The following is a 13,498-nucleotide window of genomic DNA, read 5'->3' on the forward strand; positions in this document are numbered from 1 at the left end:
GGCATTTCTTTGTTAAAAATATATAAAAAGAAACAAAAGAAAAAAAAACATTAAATTCTAGGAAGGGTCTTTTTCGTAATCCTCACTTTATATAAAAACGCAATAAACAAACTATAAACAAATGGAAACTCTTCGTAAGATATGAGAACTTTACATCAAGTTAAATGTTAATTTGTTTTAAGATCTATCTATTTTTTTGGTTTAAGGAGGTGCTCAGCAACTTTGTGTAAGTGTGTTTAAATATATTTTTTGGTATGAAGTACTAAAATAAATTGAAGATATATTTTTAAGAGATATAAAAACATTATTTTGCTAGTAAGGCTAATAATAAAATATCAATTTTAGTGAAAAAGACGAACTAAAGGACTAAAGACTTTTCCTTACACCTCAGTGCCCAGTTAAATAAAACACTTTACGTTTACGTTACGTAATTAAGTAGTAGTCAGAGAATAATAAAGCTTGTTTTTCTGTAAGTTAACGCCCATGATGAAGACTGAATTTTACATCAAAGCTTCAAGGATAATCTTTTGTAAGAAAATGGAGAGTGAATTTGTTTCTTTTTATTTTCATATTGAAATGAACTATGGCAATATTTTGGAGTTATCTCGTTACCATGCATTAGGCTCTTGTTCCCACGCCTTAATTATTCGTGGCCATGCATTTTTTTTAAATAATGTTACCTTAGGGGGCTCCGTATTTGTTGCATTCTTGCACAAAGAATTAAAACATATAGGCTAAAAAGCTCATTCATCTCAAAATTAATCCATATTCCTGTAAAATGTCTCTTAATTACTTTTTTAAGATGCTTTATACAACACAGTGATTATTTAAGGAAACTTCAACACTTAAGTGAAAGTTTAAGGGATTATGACGATTTCCATTAGGAAAGCTCTTAGATAACACGTAAGGCATTTTTCACACACTTAACTTTAAGGGATTTTTTTTTCTTTTTATTGTTGCTATTTTAACCAAACATAGCATTTAAACACATAATACACAAAGCTACAACAGATACCTGATTCATACATACATTTAAACAGCACAATAATAATGAGACTACAAAAATAAATAAATAAATAAAAATCAGTTAAGATACCATAAAATGACAGTTGCAGTGGAACACATTCATGGTGCTATTATTGCGTCACCATAAAACACCTTGACATCATACGTCAATCGTCAAATACATTTTTTTATTAATCTTCTTCCATAAAATGCCTAAATCATCCCCAGATCCCCCTAAATTTACATGATTTTATTTTAAACAGCAAATGTTAATTTTTCCATGGCCATACACTGAGAAAAATTTCAACCACTGACCTAATGTGGGTGGTTCCATACTTTTCCACTTAGAAGAGATATTGTGTTTTGCATATAGGAGGCATATATTAATTTTTTTTTACAGTTGAAATTGGCATTTTCTGAGAATATACCAAAGACTCCTAATTTAGGGCAAAGAGGCAGTTTAATATATAATATACCCGCATGATCCACTTACATTGTATGCGTTTCAATTTAAAATTAAAACGTTGTGCATCTTGACACAACTTTTTTCCACACTTTACCATTCATTTCCATCTGTAGGTATTTTTTTCCATAGGGATTGTTAAGAGCAAAACATAACAAGGTATCTGAGCATCCCGACACAGGACTACAAAGTTGTATAAGGACTACAATTCCCAGACGGTGTGTCCACTGGTTTTGGCGCGTTTTTACGTTGGCGTCGGCCATTTTGTTTTCACACTTCTGTTCAAACATTTTGCGCCGCCGTACTTTCATTCAAAAAAACTTTCCGCGGCTGTTTTTCGGGCTCGAGATTAAACCGCGCGTACGCTTTAATCCGGCGTGTTTTTGCAGGTTTACGTCAGTCTGTGACTGCGGGACTGGAAGGAGTGGGTAAGTGAGGAAAGGGAACTGCCGCCGCCGCTGCTGGATTGAAGTTTTTTTTTGCTTCGCCGCTCCGTGAAGACCCCGATTATGGCCACTGCTACCCCGAGCCGCGAGTCCGGCCGCGCCGCCTCCAGCACGCCGCTCTCCCCGACCCGCATCTCCCGCCTGCAGGAGAAAGAGGAGCTGCGGCATCTGAACGACAGACTGGCCGTGTACATTGACCGCGTCCGGGCCCTGGAGCTGGAGAATGACAGGCTGATGGTTAAAGTGTCGGAAAAGGAGGAAGTCACGACCAGAGAGGTAATTTTGAATGTCAGGATTTAGCTAGCTAGCTAGCTGCTAATGCTAACAAGGAGCTAACACTTTTACGTTGATTTTAACAGGAGTGGGTTAGCTAGTTAGCATTGTGGCTAATACATAACGTTAGTAGTGCAAAATAGACGTATCTTAGATTAGCTGTTAACCTAATTACAGAGGTTATTTTGTTTAACTAGGGATATTTTTTTTTATCAAGCTTAAGATGCTCTTTTTAGTTGGGTAAAGCTTTGCTACAGGATAAGGCTATTCTTTTGAGTAAATTTGATAACGTTAGTTAGCTCGGTAATGTTGAGGTTCAGTTATTGTGCCCCTGTTTGTTTTTGTTGATACACAAGTGAATGTGCCAGCTAGGGCTAGATGGGTTATCTTAGCTAGATAGGTTAATTTATTTAAAATAGAGGTTTGCTAACTAGTACGTTTTATATAAATGTTTGACAAAGTTATTTAAATGTCAATTTTGTAAATAAGTAATAAATGAATAAAAAATATTTTATTATATATCTTTTTTTATAGTTCTAATTTGTTGTAAGTGAACTAACTACTGTTACTTGTTACTTATTACTGCTGCTGATAATGAACGCTAAACTTTTTAATCCTCTTGGACAACAAACCACATTTTTGGTTACTTCACCTTTCCGTACAATACATTATTTATTGTTTATTTATTAGCTGAATTTATTATTTAATGTCGCATCGCATCCAATCAACATCCAATACAATTAAGGCGCACAAGTGACTCATAAACACAAATATGTATATCTGCAAGAAATTAATGTATAAAATATGTATTTTACTGTTTGTTACTGTATTTTTCTCTCTTGTTGTAAAATCACTAAAACACAGTATATTTTTGTATTGGTTTTGTTGTGCAGTTAGAATATGTTTTGTTTAATTAATCACTAGGAAGCAGTGGTTCTCATCTCTTTTTACCCTGCATGTTTTGTGTGCCTCCTTGCTCTAAAACACCCGATTGAAATGATCAGCTTATTATCAAAAGTCACAATCTAAACTTAAACTTGCAATATCCACACTGGACACTCAAGCTTCAAAAAAGATATTTATTTACTGGTTTAAGATTAACCAGATTTAACTGGTTAAAGGGACAGTGACAGTGTGGAAACATTTTAAACCCAAGATAATAGTATAAAAGATGTTGGTTTAATTAGTGTTAGTTGTTTATGTTTTTAGCTAGCTATGTTTTGCTCCACTGTAAAACTAAAATGCAGCTGGTTCTTATAATTACTAGTCTCTCCTCAAAAACAGATGGGTGTGGCCAGGGCTCTTTTAAAATCTGATTTCAATTTCTTTTGCATTCCTTAAATAATACTACTACTAACACAGTAACAAGACTCGTTTTCTTCCTAATCAGTCAAGCTAAATTAGTAGACTGTGTTGTTAGCTAGTTAACTATCTGAAGTTGAACATGATAAAATAACTCTAAAGTTTCTTATATGTCACTAGCATAAAAGATAAGCAGAGCACACATCTGTAGATTATTTGGAGCTTGTTGTTAAACCAAGCATATGGGGATGGGATTGGCTGACAGAGTTTGCAGGTCTGTGGTTCGATACAATGTTTATTTATGACTTTGCTAATTGTCCTCCCATACATTTATTAAGCCTTTATCAAAAACTATACAACACAAGTTTAAACCGGTAGACATTAATACCGTAAGCACTGACCTGAATGAAACTAAAACATACAATTTTCCGTCCTTATCTGCATTCAACAAGTGCAGTTATGGTGAATGTTTACACATAAATATAGTTTTCAGTTGGGTTTGTCCTTTCCTGGTATTCCCGCATTGTAAACAAACACATTTGTGTATAATTTGCATGCAGCTGCACACCACTTGTTGGCCTATGGGCCGAATCATATAACCAGGCTTTGGACACTGACTGGTGGTCCCCCCCACGCTAGGTATCAGGAATTAAGTCTCTGTATGAAGCTGAGCTGGCCGACGCCAGACGTGTGGTGGACGAGATTGCGAAGGAAAGAGCAAGGCTGCAGATTGATCTGGGCAAGTCCAACTCTGAACTTGAGGAGATCACTAAGAGGTAGGCTGTACTTGAACTTTGTCCTGTAATAAATATATGTAATTACTTTATGGGGTTTAAACATGTTTAGTAAAACATGAGTTTTAGAGATATGAATATATAATGGTTAAATAAAAGTATTTTGACTTGCACACATCTGTTCTTAATCAAACCTGACTTTCCACACTTCTCAGCTGTCGAAGAATTTACATTAAAATGATTCATTGTGTACTCTTAAACTTGTCACCCAGCTACATACATTTTGGAGCCTTCCCTTACTGACTTAAAGTTTACCTTATAATCTTTCAGCCTCCGTATGGTGGTCTGTGTTTACCTTAAGCTTATCTAATTTAAAGACCAGTTCCATCTGTTTCCATCTGCTGGGGTAATACAGATGACCAGTGCATGTGAAATGTGCTTTCTGCAGGGCCACCCTGCTCATTTTCAGCGGGGGATTTTATAAATCTGCTCTTTTCACTCGACTGTCTGTTTCCTGTCGGGCACTTGTTTTATTTGCTCTAGTCTTGTTGCTAGTTAACACTAGCTAACAGGAAGTCTGAGGCTATATGTTCATGAGCGTTGGGTAAAGATGTGACCACAAGGGAAATACCACACGTGCAGATTTAATTCTGCCAGTCTAATCCAGGTCTCCTTTTTTACATGCGTGTGGTGGTTTGTGCAGAACTGTGGTTTGAGCAGCTCATGCCTGTAATCATGGCATGAAGTATAAATTTTGAAGTTTGAGGTAGATACCCTGGTGAGCCCTTGCTTGGGGGCAAATCTGACAGACACATGCAGATTTCACAGACAAGATTTCTTATTAATCATTCATTCATGTTTTATCTCTTGTATTTGCATAGTTCAACTTCTGTCTGGATCTGGAGTATTTCTTAAAAAAAAAAACAATGAGAATGGAGTTGTTCATACATATTTCTGGCTAAAACTGTATTAATTTATTTACAGCTTCTTCTTTCTTTTGTCATTTAGTTATAGGATTCATATAGGTCATTGTAACCAGAATGATATATCTCATGCATATATTTTATTTTATTTTTTTATTTTTTTCTAGCTTTAAGAAGAAGGATGGAGACCTGGTTTTGGCTCAGGCCCGTATCAAGGAGCTGGAGTCTCAGTATAACCAGAGCGAGGCAGCTCTCAACACCGCTCTCAGTGAGAATGCAGCACTGTCTGCAGAACTGGCTGACGTGAAGACTCAACTTGCTAAAGTAGGTCTTCTTAAATCACTTAAGTCTCCTTATACTACAGGGTAATAGGTCCAACTATTGATAATATTGATGATTTTTGGAAGAAAATAAACATTAAAGCCTGTTAAAGTTAAAATAATAAAAGTAGCTATTTCTATTTGACTTTGTATACTTCTTAATAAATCACTTTAAAATATCCCCTAACACGCCAACTAATAATTTGTTATTTTAGTTTTATCATCATGAGCAAATGTTTTAGTCTGTTCGTCACTAAGTTATCGGTTTGCTTTAGGCTGAAGATGCTCATGCAGTGGCTAAGAAGCAGCTGGAAGCTGAAACCCTGATGCGAGTGGATCTGGAAAATCGCTGCCAGAGTCTGACTGAGGAGCTGCAGTTCAGGAAGAGCATGTTTGAGGAGGTGAGTGTTCATTCTCCTCCTGATTATTTACACCGTGTGATACTTTACAAGTGATGGGACCGAAACTGTGAATATACTCATTACTTCTCAGTAGGTGAAGGAAGAATAAGCATGCCTAATGATCACTTGCTGTTTTTCCCAAAAGTATTGATGAACTGTTTTCATTTAGAAAGTTTTGATTTTAAAAGCTTTAATTTAATGTAGAAAATTTTGACAGAACAGATTGAGAAAGTATTTAACACAAAATTAAATGTTCATCTGGTACTTACAATTTGAGCGTTTCTTGTGTATGTTTGTTAAAGGAGGTGCGCGAGACCCGGCGGCGTCATGAGAAGCGGATGGTTGAAGTGGACTCTGGAGCTAAGCAGGATTATGAGTTCAAACTATCCCAGGCTCTTCAGGACCTTCGCAAGCAACATGAGGAGCAGGTCGGCTTTTACAAGGAGGAGTTGGAGCAAACCTTCCAGGCCAAGGTAAAACAATTTCTATAATTTTTTTTCTATAATTATTCTAACGCATCACTGAAATGGATGTTCACCTTTAATTGTTTTGTTGTGGTGTTGACAAGAACAAGTCTGATCTTTCTCTGCTGGTGCAGCAAAGAACTGCTGAAATAAATCTTTTCGAGTGTAAAGTGGGGTCCTCCTTTTTTCCTTGTGTGCGTAGTTGGACAATGCCAAGGTGTCATCTGACCTCAATGATAAAGCAGTGAGTACAGCAAGAGAAGAGCTTCAGGAGGCTCATGTCAGGATTGAGAGTCTGAGCTATCAGCTGTCTGCCCTTCAGAAACAGGTAGAACTACCCTTCTTACACCCATCACTTACCTACACCATTGAGGTGTTTCACTTTGTGCCAGGGGTGTAATATCTTTTACAATAAATTATTTTAAATATTTAATGTATTATGTTTTATTATGCTCTTTTCTACATGCTCGCTTCTCCTTCAGGATAGCCTGATGTCTAATTTCTGTACATTATCCCCTGCAGGCAGCAGCAGCAGAGGATCGTGTGAGGGAGCTGGAAGACATTCTGAACAGCGAGCGAGATAAGTATCGTAGGATGATGGACGGCAAGGAGCGTGAGATGTCTGAGATGAGAGAGCGCATGCAGATGCAGCTCAATGAGTACCAGGAGCTGCTGGATGTCAAGCTTGCCCTGGACATGGAGATCAATGCTTACAGGAAACTATTGGAGGGAGAAGAGGACAGGTAAGAGTAGAAGAGAGTATGCTGAAAGCTGCATGAACAGTGCAGTGAAAAATTGTGAATACCTAGAGCATTATCATTTATAAGAGCAGAGTAGTAAACAATGTTGTGGTTTATAAATACAAATCTTATTGTTAGTGGTTTTCTGTTTGCATACGCTGTTCCTACACATGGAATTTAAGAATTTTTATTCTTTTACTCTTAGTGCTTAAAAGTGTATTTTACCTTTGTAAATTGCTGGTTTGTAGGTCCAGGTGTGCAGCTGTTGCCCATGGCAAACTGTAGACCTGCTTAGAGCTGCATGTTTTGAATTGCTTCAGGTGGGCTGACTTGGAAGGAATGAAAGGAATGTTTTTTCATATGTGAGTAAAATGGGGGCGTGGTTTACATCATTCCAGCTGTTTGAACAAGAGCTGGAATCCCCGCACCAAACTCAAACAAAAACACGTTTGTCATGTAACATTTCAAACATCGAACATCATGGCTCTTGATTAGTTTACTCCTAAACTACCTTAAATGCATGAGATGTCAGGATTCAGCCACATTTCTTGCTCATTGAACTTCGATTCCTCTTGTGTGAGCTAAATAATAGCAGGGTGTCAGAGAGAACAATTCCAATACTGTCCTTTGTGCTTGAGCAGAGTTCTGATGGATTATAGGGAATGAAGTTTCTTTAAGCTTCAGATATCATGGATGTGATTAAGTTCAGGCAGAGGGGGATGACAGTCAGCAAGCTTCTTTCAAGGGCAGTCTGTATTGAAAAGCGAACGAAAGAAGCCGTAATTTGGTAAAATGAGGAATGCAGAATTATTTGTGAATTTATTCATTGATGCATTTGTAACATCTTTTGCCAGTAGATGGTGGTGTTCACCAGTCTGTAACCATATCTGACTCACATTATTCATCCCAGATATAGATTTTCTTTCAGTGTAGCTAAATTATTTGCATGATTCCACCTAATTAAATCATACAAACTTAAATTATTACACATTTACTTATTTACTTGCCTTTACTTTTGTTCAAATTTTTTTGTCCATTGATTGAGAAATCTGTTTTAATACTTTGTTGTACTTTTGTTGTTTTCATTTGGATTAGTATTATAGCTCTTTAAATTAGGTTCTTGATTATTCTTTTAATCCTGTCATGACTTTGCACTCCGAGCTGCTTATTTTATTTATTTTTTATTTAAAATGCTGTATAAATAAAGTTAATCAGGAGTAGAATTATTACTACATATCAAACAATATACTTTGTACACTGCAGGCTGAAGCTCTCCCCCAGCCCCTCTTCTCGAGTGACCGTCTCCCGAAGCACAGCCAGCAGCAGCTCCTCTCGCACCACCCGCAGCACCAAGAGAAAGCGTGTGGAGGAGGAACCAGTCACTGCACCCAGTGTCCGTATCAGCCAGCAGGCCGAGGCTACAGGTGGCGTCACTGTTGAGGAGATTGACCTGGAAGGCAAATCTGTCACCCTCAAGAACAATGCTGATAAGGTGGGTTGTTGCAGAGGCAGGGAAGTTCTTGTAAACAGATGGTTGGTTTTTATAGATTTTTATAGCTATTGTGATCAGAGTTTTACGATAAACACAACAAAACAGTTGCAAAAGTGCTTTGAACAGCGAACTCAAATTGCATTATCTGCTTGCAGTGGGAACTATTCCCACTGCAAGATGACATGACAGCCCATGCACATGACATGACATAACTAGGCTGAAGATAAAGCAAGGTAGAGGTCCACTGTGACCAACGTGCACACTACTACCTCAGCTTGGAAAAAGTACAGCCAAGCCAAGTGCAGAACAACCTGTAAAGAGTTAAACTTTTGGGGAGTTTAATGAGTCAGATTTGTTAGATTTTTGTCTTTATTATTGTTCTATTCTTATGTTTTCTAGGATCAGTCTCTGGGCAGCTGGAGACTAAAAAGGCAAATTGGAGAAGCAGATGAAATCGTCTACAAGTTCAGTCCAAAGTTTGTCCTCAAAGCAGGCCAGACTGTCACGGTCAGTTTTGTTTGTTTGTTTTGTTTAGTTTAGCCCTGTCTGTAGCCCTGTGTTTTTTAAGTTATTTAACTCTATTTAGCTGGAATTAGACAACATTTGGGTTTTCTTCTATGCTCAGGTATGGGCTGCAGATGCAGGTGTGGCCCACAGTCCACCCTCAGATTTATTGTGGAAGAGCCAGAGCAGCTGGGGCAGTGGAGATGAAACAGTCACCGTCCTGGTCAACTCAAATGGAGAGGTATTTGCTCACCTGTACTGGTGTACTGTACTGCCATTATTTTTAAGGAGTTTTAAATCTTGGCTGCCCATGGCTAATAGTCAGGACTGTTTAAAACGTCAGTGTTTATTTTTTATTTTATTTTATTTTTTCAGATATTCAGTAGTTTGTAACATTCAGAGTGAAGCTCTTCTATTTGTAATGTTTCTTTTTTCTCTCATGTAAAGAGAAAATTGCTATTAAAATTGTATTTGTCTGTTCAGGAGGTGGCAAAGCGAACAGTCTCGAAAATTTTGGTAGAGATTGAGAATGGAGATGATGAGGAAGCAGACTTCGGAGATGAGCATCTCTTCCATCAGCAGGCAAGTTGACAGTGTTTTAAGCTTTTAATGTGGTCCTTTTGCTGTGTAAGCCTTGACTCCATCTTTGATAAATCACCATTTCTAACTTTAGTAATGCCGCAGCCATCCTTAACCTTAATTTTCAGTTGCAGAGTGCATCACCGGCCTCACTCTGTCTGAGTGGGTACAACGACCCTCTCACTACCCCATTACTCACTCGATGCTGCGATGCTAGCCAGTGCAGGGGGCCTCTGTTAGCGGATGTAGTAGATTTGACTGTGAGATGTTCAGCTAACCCAAAGATCAACTGTAACTCCTCACAGCATAGTTCAGGCTTATTGGTGGGATTTGGAAATTACACCTTATTAAGTTCGGTTGGTGATTCTTGTGAGGTAGCACATTGGGCTGAAAGTGATGCAAAAATGAGTTACATCTCCATTTTTGCTATTTTTAGCTTTTAAGCTGTTTTCACACTGAATGTGGTATGCTCTGTGCTCACTGCTCACGTCTGTGAACGTAGCGGTCAAGACCAAGTTTTGCCGCTTGGGCATGTGTGGGATGTGCCCTCCAGAGAGCATCTATGTATGTTGAATGGCTAGTTGCACTGAGGTTGCTTTAACTGCTCTGCCGTTGGCCACGCTGAGACTCTCCAGAAGCATGGTGCACATGTTAAAAATACAAGCAAAAAAAATTAAACCTTATTTATCCTGCGAGTTTTGCAAATTGTGTGTGATCAGTGTGAAAACAGCTCCAGTCATGTGAATATGAATCTGGCGTTTTAATATTGTGTATACATTATATGATTGTTTAGTGAAATGCTGCAAACCGAAAGCTGACATTGATTTATTTTTTAATTTTGTGGAATTGGTATACAAAAAATGGCGGTAGCATGGTGGGGTGTTGGTATTAATTACTGCCTTTGTTAGGATTGAGTGGGCTTTTGGCTTTGTTGTTTGGCAGGTTTCAGTGTGTCATTTCTTTCTTTTCAGGGCGATCCAAAAACCCGATCCAGAGAATGCGCCGTGATGTGAGGGAGCTTTGTCCGGCGCAGTTTTTTCCTTCTGACTATTCTCTCAAAGAGCCACTACTTTTGTATTCTTCAATCATGAATTCCTAAAATTGCTCCCAACCTTCCCCAGGCGCAGTGTCACTGACCCACAATTTTTTATCGGACCTCGTTGTGTTTTCTAAAGTCAGGTAATCATGAACTGTGTATCAACAGTTTTTTTTTTCCAGTCTCGACCACCAATATGTTTCCTATTCTTGACGTTTTCACCAGCCGTCAATTGCTTCATCGCAGAGTGCAGTAGAGGTCTTCTTTAAAGTGACATCAGGAAATTACCCATTTTTATGAAACTGTAAAGTTGCATAATCCAGCAACGATAGAGGATCTGCACATGTGTGCATCCTGCAATTGGATAAGTAGGAATTTGAAACATGTCTGGACTCTGCTCCATGGAATTCGTATACATTACTCTTTATTGTAGTTTACTGTAGTTGGAACTGGTCGCTGTTGCTTAGCTTATGTGTTGTTTTTTGCTTTGCCAACTGGATAAACAGGGTGGAAAAAGAAATGACTGACTGGTGTTCCAGCAGATTGATCACATAAAGGCTCAGCAATTACCTTCTGTCTTAACAATAATGATTGCTGAATGGACTCCGTGTGCACTCGCTTACTGAACCTGGGGATGAATGAATGAATGTTTTAAGTTGGACATTTTTCTCATCTTAAGGACTGGACATTTTTTAAATCATGGAAGTAAACCTCAGATTGTGCATCTCCGCTGCCTTCTCTGCAGTTCTGATGCACCTCCATCTCAAATCATGTAAAGTAAACTGCCTTTGTTGTTTAAGTCTAATGTAGTGAAAATGTAACAGTTTCACTAAATACCTCATTCTTGTTGAGTTTACCTAATCTGAGCATGCAGTGATCAGAACATTCTGCAGCCTGATTAATTGTGCTGATGAACACACAGCTGATTGTGATATTTGAATGTGTAAAAAGAATCAATGTGTTGTGCATTGACCAAAGATGGAGTGACCCTGTCAAGCTACTGGAAAACAAGTGGTTGGGTTTATTGATTGGAAGCTAATGCTCAGCGGTGCATTAACAAATTAAAGGCAGTCTTTAAAGTGTCTGCCAAATAGTTTGGAAGTGATATTCCAAACACGTTCTGCAAAGTGCGGCTTAACCTAGAACTGGTTACCAGCGCCTGACTGAGCTTGGATGCTTGTGAACTTTCTTACTGGATGATATTTTCCACCCTGTTCATTCTGATACAGTTGCATCATGATTTGTAAAAGCTAACCAGTGTATTATTTTTTATCTAAAAATGCAAATCAGACAAGTATGCACACATTGAATATTTTTCTACAGTTTTAGGACAGGAATGGTGCTGACCTGTTTCCAGCACACGCTTGGGACTCTTGTTGTGTGCTGGAGTCAACTCTATTCTAAGATTCTCCAATATTGAGTTAAACTCTGGTTAGCTAAATGTCCTTAACATCAGCAAGCACAAACAAATTAAATTAACATTGCTTTAAAAAGTTAAAAAGTAAAATTTGTTTTATTTGTTTAAATTGGTAATTTACTTTCTTTGGTGCATAACAGGGAGTCCCAGTGGTGCTAGAATGGGCTTCATATGCATTTGAAAGTGAGATGAATTATTAAAACACATTTGTAAATTATTTGCTGCAGCTGAAGATGTCCGATACAACCTTTTTTGTAATTCTAATATTGGCCTGGGAAAGTGATTTTGTTAGGCTGGAGAATAGATTGCTTTGCATATTATTTTAATGGGTTTATTGTAATCGGGTTGTTTACATTTTTATTATTGTTGAAGGTTCTCCTAAGGATGATAAAGTTGCTAATGTCTCCCTGATCATGTCCTAAGCGCAGATTATTTAAAGTGCATTATAGATTATAGATATAGGTGTCACTTACATTGATTTAATGCAGATAATAATGCAGTCTGTATTAAAGCAGGTATATTTGTAAGCATTTTATTACAGGTCATTTGAGCTAAAAAGAAAAAAAAATACATTTTAGATTTTGATACATATTCATACTTTTTTTGTGTGTGTTTGAACAAACATGCCATCTGTGAATAATATAAATGTCATATTTCATTTTGACATTTTCAACACTGTTGACGGGAAGTGAGTTCTGTATTTCTTCAGGTTTTATTAGACATGACTGTGACATGTAGAGAGCTTCTCATAGTCTCTGCGAAGCACTGCAGGAAGACATGTAATACAGTAATAGTATACTGTAAAAAAATTGCAGTTTGGATGGTGTACACATCTGAAACATTTGCTATAGGCTGAGCAGTTTTGAGCCAAGTTTTAAATGTGAAAAGGGCAATTAAATAAATCAATTGGCAGAATAGAATAGCATCTTGATCATCGAGTGAGGACTAGAAGGGCTTCAACACTGGGAGGGAGCATGCCAAAATTGTCATTACGTTTTTGATTTGTACTTTTATTTGTGGTTTTAAGATTTTTTGTATGCATAATACAATAAATGTTTTACATATTAAAATGTCTGAAGTTTTTTTTTCCTGAAATAATAAAGGTCTAAAATACTACTATGCTATGTCTTGTTTACTGATCAAAACCTAACCTGACAATAAATATATGAAGGCTAATTCATGCTAAAAGTACAATATATATAGCGGCAGAGTTTTGTAACTATACTATATGCAATCAGCTAAAAAAAACATTATGCCTAATCATTATATAAGCTCTTTGCAAGTCTTTTTTTGTAGAGGCTTTTCAATCACAGCTGCAGTTCCTTGTTCAACTGCTAGATGAAACTATGGGACTGGCACACAGCTGCAGCCACTCACTAGCTAACTTTTAACCCCTCTC

General features: G+C 37.5%; 1 protein-coding gene across 1 annotated transcript; it reads left to right on the plus strand.

Annotated features, from left to right (window-relative positions):
* The first annotated feature begins 1,737 nt into the window (after positions 1-1,737).
* lmnb2 (lamin B2) lies at positions 1,738-13,169 on the plus strand. The gene is made up of 12 exons (XM_007246167.4): positions 1,738-2,190; positions 4,129-4,265; positions 5,314-5,470; positions 5,742-5,867; positions 6,170-6,340; positions 6,534-6,659; positions 6,854-7,074; positions 8,335-8,563; positions 8,963-9,070; positions 9,189-9,308; positions 9,551-9,649; positions 10,618-13,169. The coding sequence occupies exons 1-12, from the start codon at positions 1,978-1,980 to the stop codon at positions 10,657-10,659; spliced, it is 1,749 nt and encodes a 582-aa protein (XP_007246229.3). The 5' UTR covers positions 1,738-1,977; the 3' UTR covers positions 10,660-13,169.
* The last annotated feature ends 329 nt before the right edge of the window (positions 13,170-13,498 follow it).

This window comes from Astyanax mexicanus, chromosome 16 (genome assembly GCF_023375975.1).
Source record: "Astyanax mexicanus isolate ESR-SI-001 chromosome 16, AstMex3_surface, whole genome shotgun sequence".
Taxonomy (NCBI): Eukaryota; Metazoa; Chordata; class Actinopteri; order Characiformes; family Acestrorhamphidae; genus Astyanax; species Astyanax mexicanus.

What these genes read in the sequence shown, in the direction of transcription:
- lmnb2 (XM_007246167.4), top strand. Translation starts at nt 1,978, where the DNA reads ATGGCCACTGCTACCCCGAGCCGCGAGTCCGGCCGCGCCGCCTCCAGC. An exon ending in TTGGAGGGAGAAGAGGACAG is followed by an intron (nt 7,075 to 8,334) that starts GTAAGAGTAGAA and finishes TGTACACTGCAG; the next exon opens with GCTGAAGCTCTCCCCCAGCC. An exon ending in AAGCAGGCCAGACTGTCACG is followed by an intron (nt 9,071 to 9,188) that starts GTCAGTTTTGTT and finishes TTCTATGCTCAG; the next exon opens with GTATGGGCTGCAGATGCAGG.